This window comes from Oncorhynchus masou, chromosome 11 (assembly GCF_036934945.1).
Source record: "Oncorhynchus masou masou isolate Uvic2021 chromosome 11, UVic_Omas_1.1, whole genome shotgun sequence".
Taxonomy (NCBI): Eukaryota; Metazoa; Chordata; class Actinopteri; order Salmoniformes; family Salmonidae; genus Oncorhynchus; species Oncorhynchus masou.
In genome coordinates, this window is record NC_088222.1 from 35,009,430 (window position 1) to 35,026,420 (window position 16,991).

Consider the following 16,991-nt stretch of genomic DNA (forward strand, 5'->3'; position numbering starts at 1 on the left):
TTCAAATCAGCAACACCTTTTATTTTGTTCTCATCCATCCACTTACATGATATTACAAATCAACATCCCAGGTCATGGAATAAATACAGGGATGAAATATTGACTCAGATTAAATGTTTGCAGCAGTCTTCTAATGAGTTGATTAATCAAGGTATGTTCCCATCTGTATACTTTTCAAAGGCCCTCAAGTTACAAACCACTTGAGATGAATCCCACTCAGATCATTACGATCATTTTAGTATTTAACAGGTTAGAGGAGCATCATTTAGAGACTACACTACTAGAAAGAAACATGGTCCAATTATCTTCCTGTCTCAATAGCATTCCATACACATCTACAAATACATACAGAGTTGCAATTATTTTAAAATCTCTCTCTCACACACACACACACACACCCCATATTTCCAACACTCGACAGGCATCTTAAAGTTCAAGTTCAGAATTAAAAGAATCAGGTAAAAGTTATCAAAAAGTTACTTTCTGAACATGTCCATAGCACAATATAATTCTATTGTAGTACAATAAATATACTAAAACATTTAGGACATTGTAGTTTGGAATAAAGAATTAACTGCTGCATTTGGAGGTCTCTCAAGAGAGATATGTGCATATGGTTATCATATGAATATCTACAAATAAATAAAAGGAACAAAATAAAGTTATCATTTACAAAAAATCCATGCGCGCCAAACATACAATTGACTATGCAATAAATACATTTTTTGCATAGTGGAACTGATGCAGTAAGGGAAAAAATAATTCACCATAGAAGTTGTTGATTGTTAAAAATGTATTCAAAGTTAAGCCATGATCAATATGGAAGTTGCTCTGAAGCAGACCAGACATCCTCTCCAATGGAACCTAAAGATAAAGCACTTGGCCCATTCCTTCATTGACAAGCACACATGGGGGGGGGGGTGATGATAATGTCTATTTTAATAAACCTCAGCAGTTTTGGAATAGGAAATCCTCTGTCAGGATACACATTCACCCAGAAAAAAACTTTTTTTGGACCCATCCAATTGTTTTGAACAGGATGTAGGTTTGTAGAGGGGGACACGCCACTCAGTCATGGAGTAGGTCCCAAACTTTTTTACTTTTTTTACCTTTAACTAGGCAAGTCGGGTAAGAACAAATTGTTATTTACAATGACGGCCTACACCAGCCAAACCCAGATGATGCTGGGCCAATTGTGGGCCGCCCAATCATGGCCGGTTGTGATACAGCCTGGATTCGAACCAGGGTGTCTGTAGTGACGCCTCAAGCACTGAGATGGCTGCGCCACTCAGGAGCACTTCTAGAGAACCACCCAAATAAACTGCCTGGTTCAAAATTGAACAGAATAGTACAACTGTTTGCTTATTGAGTGAGTTTTTAAAAGTACATTTTTTTAGAAGTAAACAGATACATTTGGTTAAGTATGACCATTCTCCTGGTTGTGTGAACACTGCCTTCAGCTAGATGGAACCTTATATTTGTGATTATTATTCATTTGACTAAGTTTCATGTTTGGGGAAGAGGATCAAATGGCTTTTCTCCAGAGGCGCACAGTTAAAGACCACATACATACATACATCATCTTCAAGTCACCACACATTTCAAACAATCACTAGTTCAAATGGAACCAGCATAGCGGTACAGCCCTACTGATATCACCAAGGGTTCAAAGGACCGAGGGAAGAATCCGTGAAGCACCTAGGCAGGTGCATTAGACAAACGTAACCTGGCGATAAGCTAAACACAAAAGGCAGTGATGAGAATTTGGCCTTGGTGCTTTCCTTCTTTCAATTCAAAAGACGAGCCCTCGGTTTATATCTGACAATAACACATTTCCTGGATTCCCAAAAAGAATAGGTCCACAATATTATAATAAACCTGCATGCATCTTAACCATGAACTCATGTGGGTCATCTGAGTAAGTGACACTCGAAAAGGCATTTTGAGTCAGTTTACATCCGATGTACTACATGCAGAGACAGACAGAAAGGTTGTCGCTACCGAGAGATCCAGTCAGAAGACAGATGGTGCAGGAGGTGTTGCATTCAGCTGAAATAGCATACACCGTGTTTTCCTGTCTGCTTCTAGCTGCACCTCCTCCATCAATGACACCACACTAGGGTCATGTTCAGTAAGGCTCACGGAAATCTGTTCTCATTGGACGAGTTCAGATTGCACCTTCCTGTTTAATTCAGTTTCAATACTGGTTCTACCTACTGAACACAGGATTTATCCTGACAGGATGTGACAAAGCAGAAAAAAAGGCTTTGTGGATTCCATCTTTTTTATGGAACAATGTAGCCCAATATACTATAGCATGAGAACTGTAGAGAATATTGTGTTCTGTGTTCATTGTAATTTTCTCCATCTATACTGTATCCTGTAAAAAGGAAGCAGAGGCGTTTAAGGGGGAAATCCTCTCCACCCTTAAAGTCTATTACACGGCTTCAGAAATCAATAACGTCTCACTCCTGGTGAGGAAAATCATTGCTGCATGAGTACACTGTCTGTCCCCACCCAAAGTACAAAGCACCAGTATATCATATGAGAAGCTATCCCAGTGGAGCACACAAGAATCAGGTAGCAGCACTGCTCTCGTCTCTTCCTGCAGCTACACCCTACTGGGCATTAGGACGTAGTCAAGACCTTTCGTTGTCTGACTAAAGTTCTAATTGGTGGGAAGGAGTTCTCTCCCTCGTCTCCCTAACAGGGGACTGCTATAGTTTGTTTATATCTGCTAGGGTAGAAAGCCCCATGTGGTTCCCAAGCTGCTCAAAAAGGGAAAGATAGGAGAGGGAGGCAGAGATGGAAGGTGCATCTGGAGGAGCTGGTGATTGGTGCCGAAGGTCGGCGCTCCGTCAGTCATTTCTTTAAGGCTTTTAAAATAAAAAATAAAATAAAAAAAGGGGGAGGAGGAATTAGAAAAGAGGAGTTCTAGATGGAGCTGAGCGTCATAGATTCATCCGGAGGTGCTCGGGACGTTTGGACATCAGGGGGTAGGCCTGCTTCTTGAAGGGGCCGCCTGTGGTGGTGTTGCCAGAGGGCTTTTTGATGGGCAGGGGGGCAGACACCTCAGTAGCTTTAGAGCTCACATCCATCTGCTCCACACCAACCTCCATGGGCTGGTCTCCAGACCCAGAGCCCCCAGGGGACAGCAGGGATGAGACTCTAGCTTGGGTGGGGGCCCGGGGCCAGCAGTCCCCCCCAGCAAACTTCACTGGGCTGAGGGAACAGGACATTTGAGTACCGACAGGGGCAAGGTAGACCATTAGAATAGTGACATTTTAACAGTTAGGATAAATCCCAGTAGAAGTGGTACCAGAATAATACTGGATTCAACAACTGCTGGGCAGGACAACTTCATGTAAAAATGCAAGTTCTACACAAACCTAAAGGAACATGAGACAAAACAAAAAGCACTTACCTCACTGGTGTTCTTGGGCTTCCCAGAAACCTTCTTGGTGAGCGGACTTTTTGCTCAAAGGGGAATTTCTCCTTGACGTTTTCAAGCACAGAAGGGGCTACATACGTAAAGCCCTGTGGGAAGGAGGTCACAGGGAAGATTATTTTCAGGCTCATCAAGGTCCATTACAACACAGAGCAGAGGAGATGAGCAATGACACTCATTAAACTACACCATGCAATGTGGCCAGACAGTCAACGGTTTCCAGTAAAAAAGAAAAGAAAAAGAAGATGCATTACCCATTTCTCGTTAAAAAAAAAAAACACTCTAGCTTATGCCTAGACGTGTGCGTGCAGCCATGCACACAGTAAAACACACATGGCCACAAACACGAAACCAAATGACTGAGCACAGTAAGCAGCCTACCAGGAAGACTTGATTGGCACTTTCACTGAGCGTGGAGTCGTCAGGGCTGTCAACAGGAGTCTGGCTGGTGAACTTGGAGTCAAACTGGCTCACGTCATCAGCTGATTGCTACAATGGAAGGAAAGGAGGAAACCTGTTGACCTCCAGTCTCTGTGGGTCATGGAGGACTTGGGAAGCACAGGTGTTCTTCTTCACAATGAAAATTCTATGAATAAGGAATGATGGCTCACCAGAACAGGCTTGAATGGAGGCTCCACTTTGCGAGCGAGAAGTTCGTCCCATTTAATATGCCTGAAGAATGGGTGGGACTGGAGATGAGAAAAAAGCTACATTAGAGGGTGTCCCTCTTCACCAACATTGTAATAATCCTGCAACAGGTGCCATGTTTTGATTGTATCACCTGAATTTCTGAGGCGTCTCCTGGGCCCGCCCCCAGCCGTAACGAGGCGTTGCGTTTTAGCAGCTGGAACAGAGAGTTATGTTAGTCTGCTCCTTTGTTTTCATTTGACCCGACTTGTGTTACATTTGACAATTAGAAGATGGAGTGTACCTGAAATGCCACCCAAAAATGAATTTATTAAAACTGGAAGAGTTTAACATCTAACACAGTGAAACGCTTACCTTTTTGAGAAGGTCCCTGGCTTCTTGTGTGAGGTAAGGTGGCAAGTTCAATTTACACTTTAAGATTTTGTCAATGGTCTTCTTCCGGTTTTCACCAGTGAATGGTGGCTGTTGAGTAACAAAAAAAGTATTTTCCACAACAATAGCCATAATGTCCCCGAGGTTAAATATCAAAATAATATTCCAAATGTAAAAAGATTATGTAGTCTTGTATGCAGGCTATATTATGTGTATTTCTTGGGGGAGTTGTACTCACTGCTCCGGTCAGCATATCATACATGAGAGCTCCCAGGCTCCACCAGTCTACAGCCCGGTTGTGTCCACTCCTCATCAGGATCTCTGGGGCCCTGGAGTGACAGAGGGGAGAGGAATGGGTAGGCCTATCCATTGTGCAACCAAACCCTAATGTAGAGATCGACCAATTATGATTTTTCAACACCGATACCAATTATTGGAGGACCCCAAAAAAAATCTGATACCTATTAAAATTGGCCGATTTCTATTTCTATTTGTAATAATGACAATTACAACAATACTGAATGAAAAATGAACACTTATTTTAACTTAATATAATACATCAATAAAATCAATTTAGTCTCAAATGAATAATGAAACATGTTCAATTTGGTTTAAATAGTGCAAAATCAAAGTGTTGGAGAAGAAAGTAAAAGTGCAATATGTGCCATGTAAAAAGCTAATGTTTAAGTTCCTTGCTCAGAACAAATGAAAGCTGGTGGTTCCTTTAACATGAGTCTCCAATATTCCCAGGTAAGAAGTTTTAGGATGTAGTTATTATAGGACTATTTCTCTCTATACCATTTGTATTTCATATACCTTTGACTATTGGATGTTCTCATAGGTACGTTAGTATTGCCAGCCTAATCTCGGGAGTTGATAGGCTTGAAGTCATAAACAGCGCAACGCTTGAAGCATTGCGAAGAGCTGCTGGCAAACGCAGGAAAGTGCTGTTTGAATGAATGCTTACGAGCCTGCTGCTGCATACCACCACCCAGTCAGACCGCTATATCAAATCATAGACTTAATTATAACAACACACAGAAATACGAGCCTTAGGTCATTAATATGGTCAAATACGGAAACTATCATTTCGAAAACAAAACATTTATTTTTTCAGTGAAATACAGAACCGTTCCGTATTTTATCTAACGGGTGGCATCCAGAAGTCTAAATATTGCTGTTACATTGCACAACCTTCAATGGTATGTCATAATTATGTACAATTCTGACAAATTAGTTTGCAACAAGCCAGGCGGCCCAAACTGTTGAATATACCCTGACTGCGTGACACAATTTCCCTAGTTTAATATGGCCTGCTAACATGAATTTCTTTTAACTAAATATGCAGGTTTAAAAATATATACTTCTGTGTATTGATTTTAAGAAAGGCATTGATGTTTATGGTTAGGTACATTCGTGCAACGATTGTGCTTTTTTCCACGCAAATGCACTTTTGTTAAATCATCCCCCGTTTGGCGAAGTTGGCTGTCTTTGTTAGGAAGAAATGGTCTTCACACAGTTCACAACGAGCCAGGCGGCCCAAACTGCTGCATAAACCCTAACTCCGTTGCACAGAACGCAAGAGAAGTGACACAATTTCCCTAGTTAAAATAAATTCATGTTAGCAGGCAATATTAACTAAATATGCAGGTTTAAAAATATATACTTGTGTATTGATGTTTATGGTTAGGTACACATTGGTGCAACGACAGTGCTTTTTTCGCAAATGTGCTTGTTAAATCACCCATTTGGCAAAGTAGGCTGTGATTCAATGATAAATTAACAGGCACCGCATCGATTATATGCAACGCAGGACAAGCTAGATAAACTAGTAATATCATCAACCATGTGTAGTTAACTAGTGATGTTAAGATTTATTGTTTTTTTTTATAAGATAAGTTTAATGCTAGCTAGCACCTTACCTTGGCTCCTTGCTGCACTCGCATAACAGGTAGTCAGCCTGCCACGCAGTCTCCTCGTTGAGTGCAATGTAAATCGGCCATCGGTGCCCAAAAATGCCGATTACCGATTGTTATGAAAACTTGAAATCGGCCCCAATTAAATCGGCCATTCCGATTAATCGGTCGACTTCTAATACAATGTGCAACCAAACTCACTAATTTCTCCAACCAAGAGTATGTACAGTAGTGAATAAAGAAGTTTACAACAGACTAGGAGGCTGATATTAACTTTTCATTGTTTTAATGATTAGGACCGTGACTTACATGTATTCTATGGTGCCACAGAAAGTGTGAGTAACCGTGCCGTCGTGGATTGATTCTTTACACAGTCCAAAGTCTGTGAGCTTGATGTGACCGTTGTTGTTTAGCATGATGTTTTCTGGCTTCAGGTCTCTGTAGATGATGCCTTTCTGATGCAGGTGTCCCAGAGCCATTGAAATCTCTGCCAGATAGAAGCTGCAGAACAGACATCTATACCGTTACAGGAAGTATGACGAAAGAAATCTATCCGTAAAGCATCAATAGCATTTTGGAAAAATGTATCCTTTCAGATTCGCCTTTCATTGCCCTCTACATTCTAAACCTAAGTGTTGTGCTTCCAACATTCTAACATTTGTCTGCTTCTAAAAATAGATCCAAAACACACCCCTATTGACCTTATGCTATGTAATCAAATCTCACATCTGTTGACACAACATTTGAGTGAGGACTACAGGTTCCAGACACTCATATCTATTCTACACATTTCAGATAGATAGATATCTCCAGCATGACAGATCACTTACCATGCTTTGTCTTCCACAAGGATCCCCTCTCTCTCCAATTGCATAAACAGCTCCCCACCTGCAAATCATAAATACAGCATTTAAATATGCACTATGCAGAAATTGCTCACGGTTGCTAAAATTCTAGTAGTTTGCTTAATTTCAGTTAATGTGAAAAACAAGCAAGTATATTGTAGAAAATCATTGTACCATCTAAACCGTTGTGCTATTTTCCATAACCATTTTCAGCTGTTTGAAGCTGGTGTAAAAAACTGAAAACTAAACTTAAGAACGGGAAGTATAGATATAGTGCACATAGAACATATCTACAGCTTCTTAGATTTGCTTTAGATGCAAATGACAGATCTATAACTGACATTTCTAAGTGAATTTGGTCAGGTCACCCAAAAAGTTACATATTGCAGCTTTATTTTAACTTAGGCCATAGTGTGTATGTTACGCTGTGTTGTGTGGTTTGTGTGTCTGTATGATGTGTGTGCGCCCACACAGTGCCCCAGCCACTCACCCGAGTGGTACTCCAGAATGAGGTAGATTACAGCTTGCCACCAGTCTGGAAGGCGTAGTTGCAAGGGTGTATGTATGCATGTGTGTGTGTGGGCGTATGTGTGTGTATATATATATATATAAATAAGGTGTGTGTGTGTGTGTGCACACCGTGCCCCAGCCGCTCACCAGAAAGGTACTCCAGGATGAGGTACAGCTTGCCCCCTGTCTGGAAGGCATAGATGAGGTCCACTATGAATGGGTGCTTCACCTCCTCCAGGATGTTCCTCTCTGCCTTGGTGTGTGCCGTGTCCTTAGCGTTACGCACTATCATCGCCTGGAGGCATCAAACAAGGCGTGGATTGTCAAGCACTGTCAGCATTATAACAATGGTAGCACTTTACATTTACAGCAGATAATAAAGGGGAAATAACCTGGTAATAGTATGGTAACAAGTTATTAACTCCAAATGAAAAATTATAGAAAAATAGAAACTGAGGTATGATATGCATTTGAAAAGTAACACTAGAGTACATTCTTTGTCAAGCAGGACACACTATGGTAGGTAACAGACAACAGGTTTGTGACAGTCTGACAACATAACAAAAACCTGAAGGAAATGTTAATTTGCCATCTGGTTTCGATTATTTCTCTGCGCTCCCCTTTTCCCCAGCCCAGAGAAAGAAAGTAAAGGAACGCCTCTGCTCTGAGCCATGTCATTAATGCCGTTATTGTTGCCCTCAGGTCCAGAACACGTGCAAATCTTTTGCTCAAAGAAATCCAAAACATTCAAACTATTTCAGCTGTCGCGAACAATACTTGATCTGTTTCAGTTGGATAAAGCCTGAGCCCAGTGGCAGAGCCAGAAGCCACAGTATGAGAGCAGAGCAGTCCGTTATGAGCGTGAGGCTCTGCTGCCTGCCATGCTACAGAGCCACTTACAACATGCACACAGTGCTGGGTTCTGACATGGCCGGTTAAGTTCACCATGCTAAACACCAGTGCTGGGGCAAGTCTGCTGCTTTTCAACAGTGTTACACTAGCATATATACACCCTTATGCTATACTAGGGAAATTGTGTTTCCATAGCTAGGGCTGACACTGAGGACTTGTGAAAAGCAGAACCAACAAACTATGCATAATCAAAACAGTTGCTTTGTGAGAAGGTGTTAAAGTTCAGTTAGCCAATTGTTATGTAAATGCCAGCTGAAAAGTACCAGGGGCTTTACTTTGACCACAAGTGAGAGCAGGTCCGCCAGAGCCATGGCTCATGGAAACAGAAAAGTCTTAGCCTTTTCGTTCAAACACTGGGGTAAATCCTGTATGTAAAAGCCATATGAGCTTCCAAGATGTGAGGGAAAGAGGGGACCCTGGTGTTTTATTTGGCAGTGATGATAGCTGCTGGTTGGCTGGTTATGAGCTCTTAGCTCCTGCATGGTAGCAACAGTAAATACTGGCTTATAAAAAAAACTATAAACAGAACCATTATTACCGAAACCTCTAAGGCTTCTGGGAAAAATTGGTGGATTCTGGGGCCAAGATGCAAACCAGACGGGCAGTCATCAATTTCAGAAAGGATGCAGAGCAGATGGAAAGAAACTGTGGAGAACAAACAGACCTGAGGTTTAATGGGAAGTCATTTTAGTTTTTTTGTTATGGGGTTAGGTTAGGCGGCCTCTTTTCTGACTGCATGGCTAAATTAATTCACCTGTGTATTCAGTACACTACTGTAACAACTTGGGTCAGTGTCCAATCTGGGCTCATCGTCATGTCAATGGAAATCCTTAAGAGAATAAATCTTAAAAGAATAAATAACACAGACCTTAAGTGTGCAGTTCCTTAGGGGCAAATGAGAGAACAGAACAGAAGTATCTCAACGTCATGAGAATCCAAACAGCCCACCTTCTTCAAGACCTTCATGGCAAAAATCTTTCCCGAAGTGGCACCCGACACCTTACGAACTTGAAAAACCTGAATGTGGTAGGGGGAAAGTCAAACTATGAATTTATGCTCTCTATTCTAAGGAGAAGACGTGAATGAATACTTGAACAAGTCATAGGGTGAAGAGGGATAGCTCACCTTTCCATAGCCTCCTTTTCCTAAAACCCGGAGTAATTCAAAGCATTCCGGACGAATCTGCTCCGTTCCTTTGTTGACGCTGTCTTCAGAGATTTCAAACTTTTCACAGTCGTCCATGTTACTTTAAAATACATTTAAAAAGACAACCATTAAAACATAATTAATTTTATGTCAAATTTCAGCCAGTTGAATCTACCCAAAATGACAAAACCAGAAGGTTAGATTAAAGATGGAATACACAATAGGGGAAAACAGTCCTGCCTGCACAAGCAATCTATCGACTAAAATCACTCATGGTCCTTTATCTGTTCATCAAGCATACAACATCATAAAAGTGGTCAAAGGTGTTTCTGTAGTTAACAAAACATGTATTACACAGATTATTAATCCCTTTAGGGCAATTAGATTGACACCTGTGCCCAAACAATAAAACACACAGAATTGCATGTCAAAGATCCACGCTGTTGTCAAAGATGTTGTGGTGAGTGTGCCACATTAGCTAGTGCTAAAATATACAGGCTGAACCTATGTTGTAAATACCCACAATTCGAAACCGCTGCATTGCTCCGTGCATTCGCTCATTTGGGTCTGGCAAAAAAAAAGACGAAAAAAAGAGAGAACAATTTAACAACAGGATTGATCTTTCTCCATCAGTAAACAACTTCAAAAATATACCTGTTCCAGTGATTATTCAGACGGGACTTTTTTGACTGCATCACACACACAGTCTTGTGAGACTGCTGAAAAAAAGCAAACGATTCTAAAATTAAAGATGTACGAAAGTGTAGCTAGAACAACTTGTTTCACTTGTCCACATCCAACGATGCCGAAATCTGATCATCAGAGGTCAAGTGGTTTCATAGCTATAGTAATCTGTCAATGCGTAACATTATATCCGTTAACGTTAGCTATGTTTTGACAATCCAACTAAGAATGGATCGTTTATTGATAAGACAGATGGCTAGGCCTATAGAGCTGGTTAGTTTAGCTTGCCACCAACGTTAAGTCCGCCCTTGGTTCAGCTACCTAATAATAGTTAGTTACTATAATATTGATTAGCTAGCTACCTTCTTTCTTACTTACTTACTAACGTTAATCGCAAAGTTAACTCGTTATTTATTAGCGGATGTAAGCGTGGGTTATTTTGGACTTGCCACGCACGAGTAGCTAACCAGCTGATATGTTGAAGTTATTGACAAAGACAGTCTTAAGCTTCTGACTAACATCAGATTCTTTACTGCAGACAAGTTAGTTTGCGCCTCCCTTCTTCACTAGTAGCTAACGATAGTAGCTAACTGGTTCATGTCAAGGTCGGAAGCTAAAGGAAACTAGCTAGCTAGTAATATTTTGCTGGGTGGCTAGCTAATTATTGTACAGTAGCTGGCTACTTACCCCATCCCCAAGTTCATCATCAGACACATTTTCGTCCACCTGATCCAAATCAATGTCGAATACCCCCGCCATTGCGTTTGCTTGGTCCCTCGCTCTCACTCAGTCCGAAATAAAGTATCAACTTCTCCACTGCCTCGTGGAAACACACCTCACCGACATAACCGGCTACAGTAAATAGAACCCATGCGAATAGCAGTACCGCGAGCTACCGGCCACACGCTATTTAAAAAACAAAGCCCAGTGTTGAGCACGCGCACTGCTGAAATGAGATAGTAGCTGAGTAGCTTCAATAGTAGCCCTATGTCCATGATGCCCCATACTTTTTCCTTATATGATTTCGCCCGTTTAAACATGTCATATTTGATCGTATGTTATCCTTTAGTAGTTTCAAAGTGATGTTTGTGTAATATGGCTCAGAAATGAGCTATGATGATGATATTGTAGTCAGTCAAAATCTAAGAAAATGTTATTGGTCACATACACATATGTAGCAGATGTTATTGCGGGTGTAGAGAAATGCTTGTGTTCCTTGCAACAACAGTGCAGTAGTATCTAACAATTCACAACATTACACACCAATCTAAAATAATGGAATTAATAAATATATAAACATTTGGCCCATGGACTGCCTGGCATATTTTTTTGCCACAACAGGTATGATTGCACTATGAAAAAACGTTCACAGGCTTTTGTGTATTCTCACTTGGTTAATTGTGATCTTAGTGTCTTTTGTGATCTAACCTGTAACCAGACTAACCGTTTGTGTGCAGATACCCGTTACTGGCAGTAGATGGCAGTGAAAACAAAGCAATCCTTCTTCGTGTTTCACCCCATTTGGACCTCTGAGTCTTGCAGTGATCGTAAGTGCCAACAGGGGACGCCCATAGGGTTTTACCAAATATGTGGAATAACCCACATAAATGTTCACAGTCACCTTGAGTTGAGGTGGTGTGAGAATTATATGATGTGATGTTTCTCATATAGCATCACCATTCCTGTGATGATGACTCATGACTGGGAGCATTTATTCAACACACACACACACACACACACACACACACACACACACACACACACACACACACACACACACACACACACACACACACACACACACACACACACACACACACACACAAAACCCCACCTTACTTCTACTCAGTGCCCTATCTCTGTGAAACCTGTGGTCCTAGATCAAAGGGCCTGTGTTACAAGTTGAGCGTTTTGTTATTAGTCGTATGTGCGGGATACACATGGAATACGTAGTCCAACTAAATGCTTACTTGCAGGTTCCTTCTCGACAATGCAAACAACAGTAAGAAATAATAAAATATAAAAAGACAAATATAAAGTCAATGGCAGTAGAATATAATTTTTTTTGTTGCATATATATATAATATATGGAGGTGACAATAGTTCAATTACATGTGTATAGGGGAAGGGGGATGGGGTAAGTGTATAAATTGAGCAATATAATAAGAGTCTTCAGGTAGTAGAAGTTGTGATGTGTGTGTAGCATGAATGTATATAATATATGTGTGTGTCTATGTCTTTGTGGGTATGTGCATGAGGGAGTGCATGTGTGCTAATGAGGGGCGATTCAGACCAGGTGGTCAGTCCAGTTCAAATGTTCAGTCCAGTTCAAGTGTTCAGCGGTCTGATTGCTTGTGGATAGAAACTGTCTCTGAGCCTGTTGGTATCAGTCCTCGTGCTTCAGCTTGTGGCTGGGGTGTGTGGGGTCCTTGATGTGTGTATGTGTATGTATGTGTGTGTGTGTGTATACATATACATATATATATATATATATATATATACACAGAGTATACAAAACATTAAGAACACCTGCTCTTTCCATGACATAAACTGACTAGGTGAATACAGGTGAAAGCTATGAAGGAAGCTAAGCTATGATCCCTTATTGATATCACTTGTTAAACCTACTTCAATCCATGTAGATGAAGGGGAGGAGACAGGTTAAACATCTTTTTTCAGCCTTGAGACAATTGAGACATGGATTATGGATGTGTGCCATTCAGAGGGTAAACGGGCAAGACACAAGATTGAAGTGCATTTTAACGGGGTATGGTAGTAGGTCCCACGAAAAGTACTTCCAGCCAACTTGACACAACTGTGGGAAGCATGGGAGTCAACATGGGCCAGCATCCCTGTGAAATGCTTTGTAGAGTCCCATGCCCCAATGAACTGAGGCTATTCTGAGGGCAAAAGAGGAAGCTGTTCCTAATGTTTGATATACACAGTGTATAATGGGTACAACCTTCAATTACAACACTCTCTGCCTTGCACATTAAGATGTTTTATTCATTAGTGATTCCTGTGTGTAACTGAGACACCTGAGTGATATGCATTCTTTGGCCTAGGCTGTTGTTTGATGTGTTGAAAGACAGAGAACACATTTACTTGCAAATGACTGCAAAGGGCAATTTCCAAAATATCTTCAAAGAAGTAAAGAGAGAACGGGAAAAAGTTGGGCGTTAATTATTGTCTCTTACATGGTTATGTTGTCGGTTTCTTCCCTTAAATAATCATCACGAAAACATGGTGGTGCTTTTTCCAAAGAAAATGAACTGCAAGGGGGCACTCTTTTGTTATGTATTAGTCAGTGACAGGATAACCATCACAAAAATGAAATGATTACAGTTATGTAATCTGTGAATTGGAGTGAATAGAATGTGGTGTGATGAACAGTAGATTTGAACAACGGGACAGAGCAGGACAGGTTGTGCCAGCCAGGTGATTACTAGGGTGTGTCTGTTCTCTTCTGTATGCTCACAGTTCACACATACACACACACACACACACACTCTATATCCTGCTGACATTGCCACCTGGCTGGCTTTTGCGGTTAGGTTAAGGGTGAGGCACTCTGCCACACTGGCAATGGCGTGGGTAGGCAGAGGACTGGAAGCTGTTGCTCAAACTGCCCATATCTGACCAAAGGTCAAATAGAATCAGAATTTTAGGAAAACTAAATCCTAACCACTATTGGTCAAATAGTCAAAAATCAAAATAACAAATAATTAAGCAGCAGCAGTAAAATAACAAGTGAGGCGATATACAGGGGGTACCAGTAAAGAGTCAATGTGCGGGGGCACCGGTTAGTCGAGGTAATTGAGGTAATATGTACATGTAGGTTAAAGTGACTATGCATAGATTATAAACAGAGAGTAGCAGCAGCGTAAAAGAGAGGTCTGGGTAGCCCTTTGATTAGCTATTCAGGAGTCTTCTGGATTGGGGGTAGATGCTGTTAAGAAGCCTTTTGGACCTAGACTTGGCACTCCGGTACCGCTTGCCGTGTGGTTGCAGAGAGAACAGCCTATGACTAGGGCCTACCCCTGACACCGCCTGATATTGAGGTTCTTGTTGGCAGGATGCTTGGCCCCAGTGATGTACTGGGCCGTATGTACTACCCACTGTAATGCCTTGCAGTCAGAGGCCGAGCAGTTGCCATACCAGGCAATGATGCAACCAGTCAGGATGCTCTTGATGGTGCAGCAGTAGAAACATTTGAGGATCTGAGGACCCATGCCAAATCTTTTCAGTCTCCTGGAGGGGATTGGCTTTGTCGTGCCCTCTTCACGACTGTCTTAGTGTGTTTGGACCATGATAGTTTGTTGGTGATGTGGACTCTCAACCTGTTCCACTACAGCCCCGACGATGAGAATGGGGGCATGTTCGGTCCTCCTTTTCCTGTAGTCCACAATCATCTCCTTTGTCTTGATCACGTTGAGGGAGAGGTTGTTGTCCTGGCACCACACGGCCAGGTCTCTGACCTCCTTCCTATAGGCTGTCTCATCGTTGTCTGTGATCAGGCCTACCACTGTCGTGTCACCGGAAAACTTGATGATGGTGTTGGAGTCATGTCTGGCCATGCAGTCATGAGTGAACATGGAGTACAGGAGGGGACTGAGCACGCACCCCTGAGAGGCCCCCATGTTGAGGATAGCATGGCGGATTTGTTGTTACCTACCCTTACGACCTGGGTGTGGCCGGTCAGGAAGTCCAGGATCCAGTTGCAGAGGGAGGTGTTTAGTGATGAGCTTTGAGGGCACTATGGTGTTGAACGCTGAGCTGTAGTCAATTAACAGCCTTCTCACATAGGTGTTCCTTTTGTCCAGGTGGGAAAAGGCAGTGTGGAGTGCAATAGAGGGAAGAAAGTTTTAAGTTCCTCTGCGTACACATCACGGACAAACTGAATTGGTCCACCCACACAGACAGCGTGGTGAAGTAGGCGCAGCAGCGCCTCTTCAACCTCAGGAGGCTGAAGTAATTCGGCTTGTCACCAAAAGCACTCACAAACTTTTACAGATGCACAATCGAGAGCATCCTGTCGGGCTGGATCACCGCCTGGTACGGCAACTGCTCCGCCCACAACCGTAAGGCTCTCTGCACAACGCATCACCGGGGACAAACTTCCTGCCCTCCGGGTCACCTACACCACCCGATGTCACAGGAAGGCCATAAAGATCATCAAGGACAACAACCACCCGAGCCACTGCCTGTTCACCCCGCTATCATCCAGAAGGCAAGGTCAGTACAGATGCATCAAAGCAGGAACCGAGAGACGGAATAACAGCTTCTATCTCAAGGCCATCAGACTGTTAAACAGCCACCACTAACATTGAGTGGCTGCTGCCATACATGTAAAAAATGTATCAGTTGCCACTTTAAACAATGCCAATTAATATAATGTTTACATGCCCTACATTACTCATCTCATATGTATATACTGTACTCCATACTCCCTACTGCATCATGCCATCTTTTTCTATTTTAATTTTACCCCTTTTTCTCCCCAATTTTGTGGTATCCAATTGTTTTAGTAGCTACTATCTTGTCTCATCACTACAACTCCCGTACGGGCTTGGGAGAGACGAAGGTTGAAAGTCATGTGTCCTCCGATACACAACCCAACCAAGTCGCACTGCTTCTTAACACAGCGCCATCCAACCCAGAAGCCAGCCGCACCAATGTGTTGGAGGAAACACCGTGCACCTGGCAACCTTGGTTAGCGCGCACTGCGACCGGCCCGCCACAGGAGTCAGTGGTGCGCGATGAGACAAGGATTTCCCTACCGGCCAAACCCTCCCTAACCCGGACGACGCTAGGCCAATTGTGCGTCTTAGATATCATCCCGACAAACTTGCCCTCTAAATACACCTCTGCAGTCTTCAACCAGGATCTCAGCGATCACTGCTTCATTGTCTGTGTCCGTAATAGGTCCCCGGTCAAACGACCACCCCTCATCACTGTCAAACGCTCCCTAAAACACTTCAGCAAGCAGGCCTTTCGAATCGACCTGGCCCGGGTATGCTGGAGCATATTGACCTCATCCCTTCAGTAGAGGATGCCTGGTTATTCTTAAAAAGTCCTTTCCTCACCATCTTAAATAAGCATGCCCCATTCAAAAAATGTAGAACTAGGAACAGATATAGCCCTTGGTTCACTCCAGGCTAGACTGCCCTTGACCAGCACAAAAACATCCTGTGGCGTACTGCATTAGCATCGAATAGCCTCTGCGATATGCAACTTTTCAGGGAAGTCAGGAACCAATATACACAGGCAGTTAGGCTAGCTTTTCAAACAGAAATTTGCATCCTGTAGCACATACTTCCAAAAAGTTTTGGGACACTGTAAAGTCCATGGAGAATAAGAGCACCTCCTCCCAGCTGCCCACTGCACTGAGGCTAGGAAACACTGTCACCACCGATAAATCCACGATAGTCTTGATTTCAATTAGCATTTTTCTATGGCTGGCTATGCTTTCCACCTGGCTTACCCCTACCCTGGCCAACAGCTCTGCAC

General features: G+C 42.5%; 1 protein-coding gene across 1 annotated transcript; it reads right to left on the reverse strand.

Moving 5' to 3' along the window:
• LOC135548587 (ribosomal protein S6 kinase beta-1-like) lies at positions 1-11,383 on the reverse strand. The gene is made up of 14 exons (XM_064978339.1): positions 11,169-11,383; positions 10,321-10,364; positions 9,777-9,897; positions 9,600-9,668; positions 7,887-8,034; positions 7,215-7,272; positions 6,694-6,885; positions 4,707-4,797; positions 4,451-4,558; positions 4,230-4,292; positions 4,060-4,137; positions 3,830-3,937; positions 3,425-3,537; positions 1-3,222 (listed from the first exon to the last, which is right to left on the reverse strand). The coding sequence occupies exons 1-14, from the start codon at positions 11,238-11,240 to the stop codon at positions 2,952-2,954; spliced, it is 1,536 nt and encodes a 511-aa protein (XP_064834411.1). The 5' UTR covers positions 11,241-11,383; the 3' UTR covers positions 1-2,951.
• Positions 11,384-16,991: the final 5,608 nt, after the last annotated feature.

Excerpts from the sequence above, each read along its gene's own strand:
- LOC135548587 (XM_064978339.1), bottom strand. The coding sequence starts at position 11,240 with ATGGCGGGGGTATTCGACATTGATTTGGATCAGGTGGACGAAAATGTG. Across the intron at positions 3,938-4,059 it reads CTCCATTCAAGCCTGTTCTG|CAATCAGCTGATGACGTGAG; the intron begins GTGAGCCATCAT and ends CTTCCATTGTAG. Across the intron at positions 3,538-3,829 it reads GTGCCAATCAAGTCTTCCTG|GGCTTTACGTATGTAGCCCC; the intron begins GTAGGCTGCTTA and ends TCCTTCCCACAG.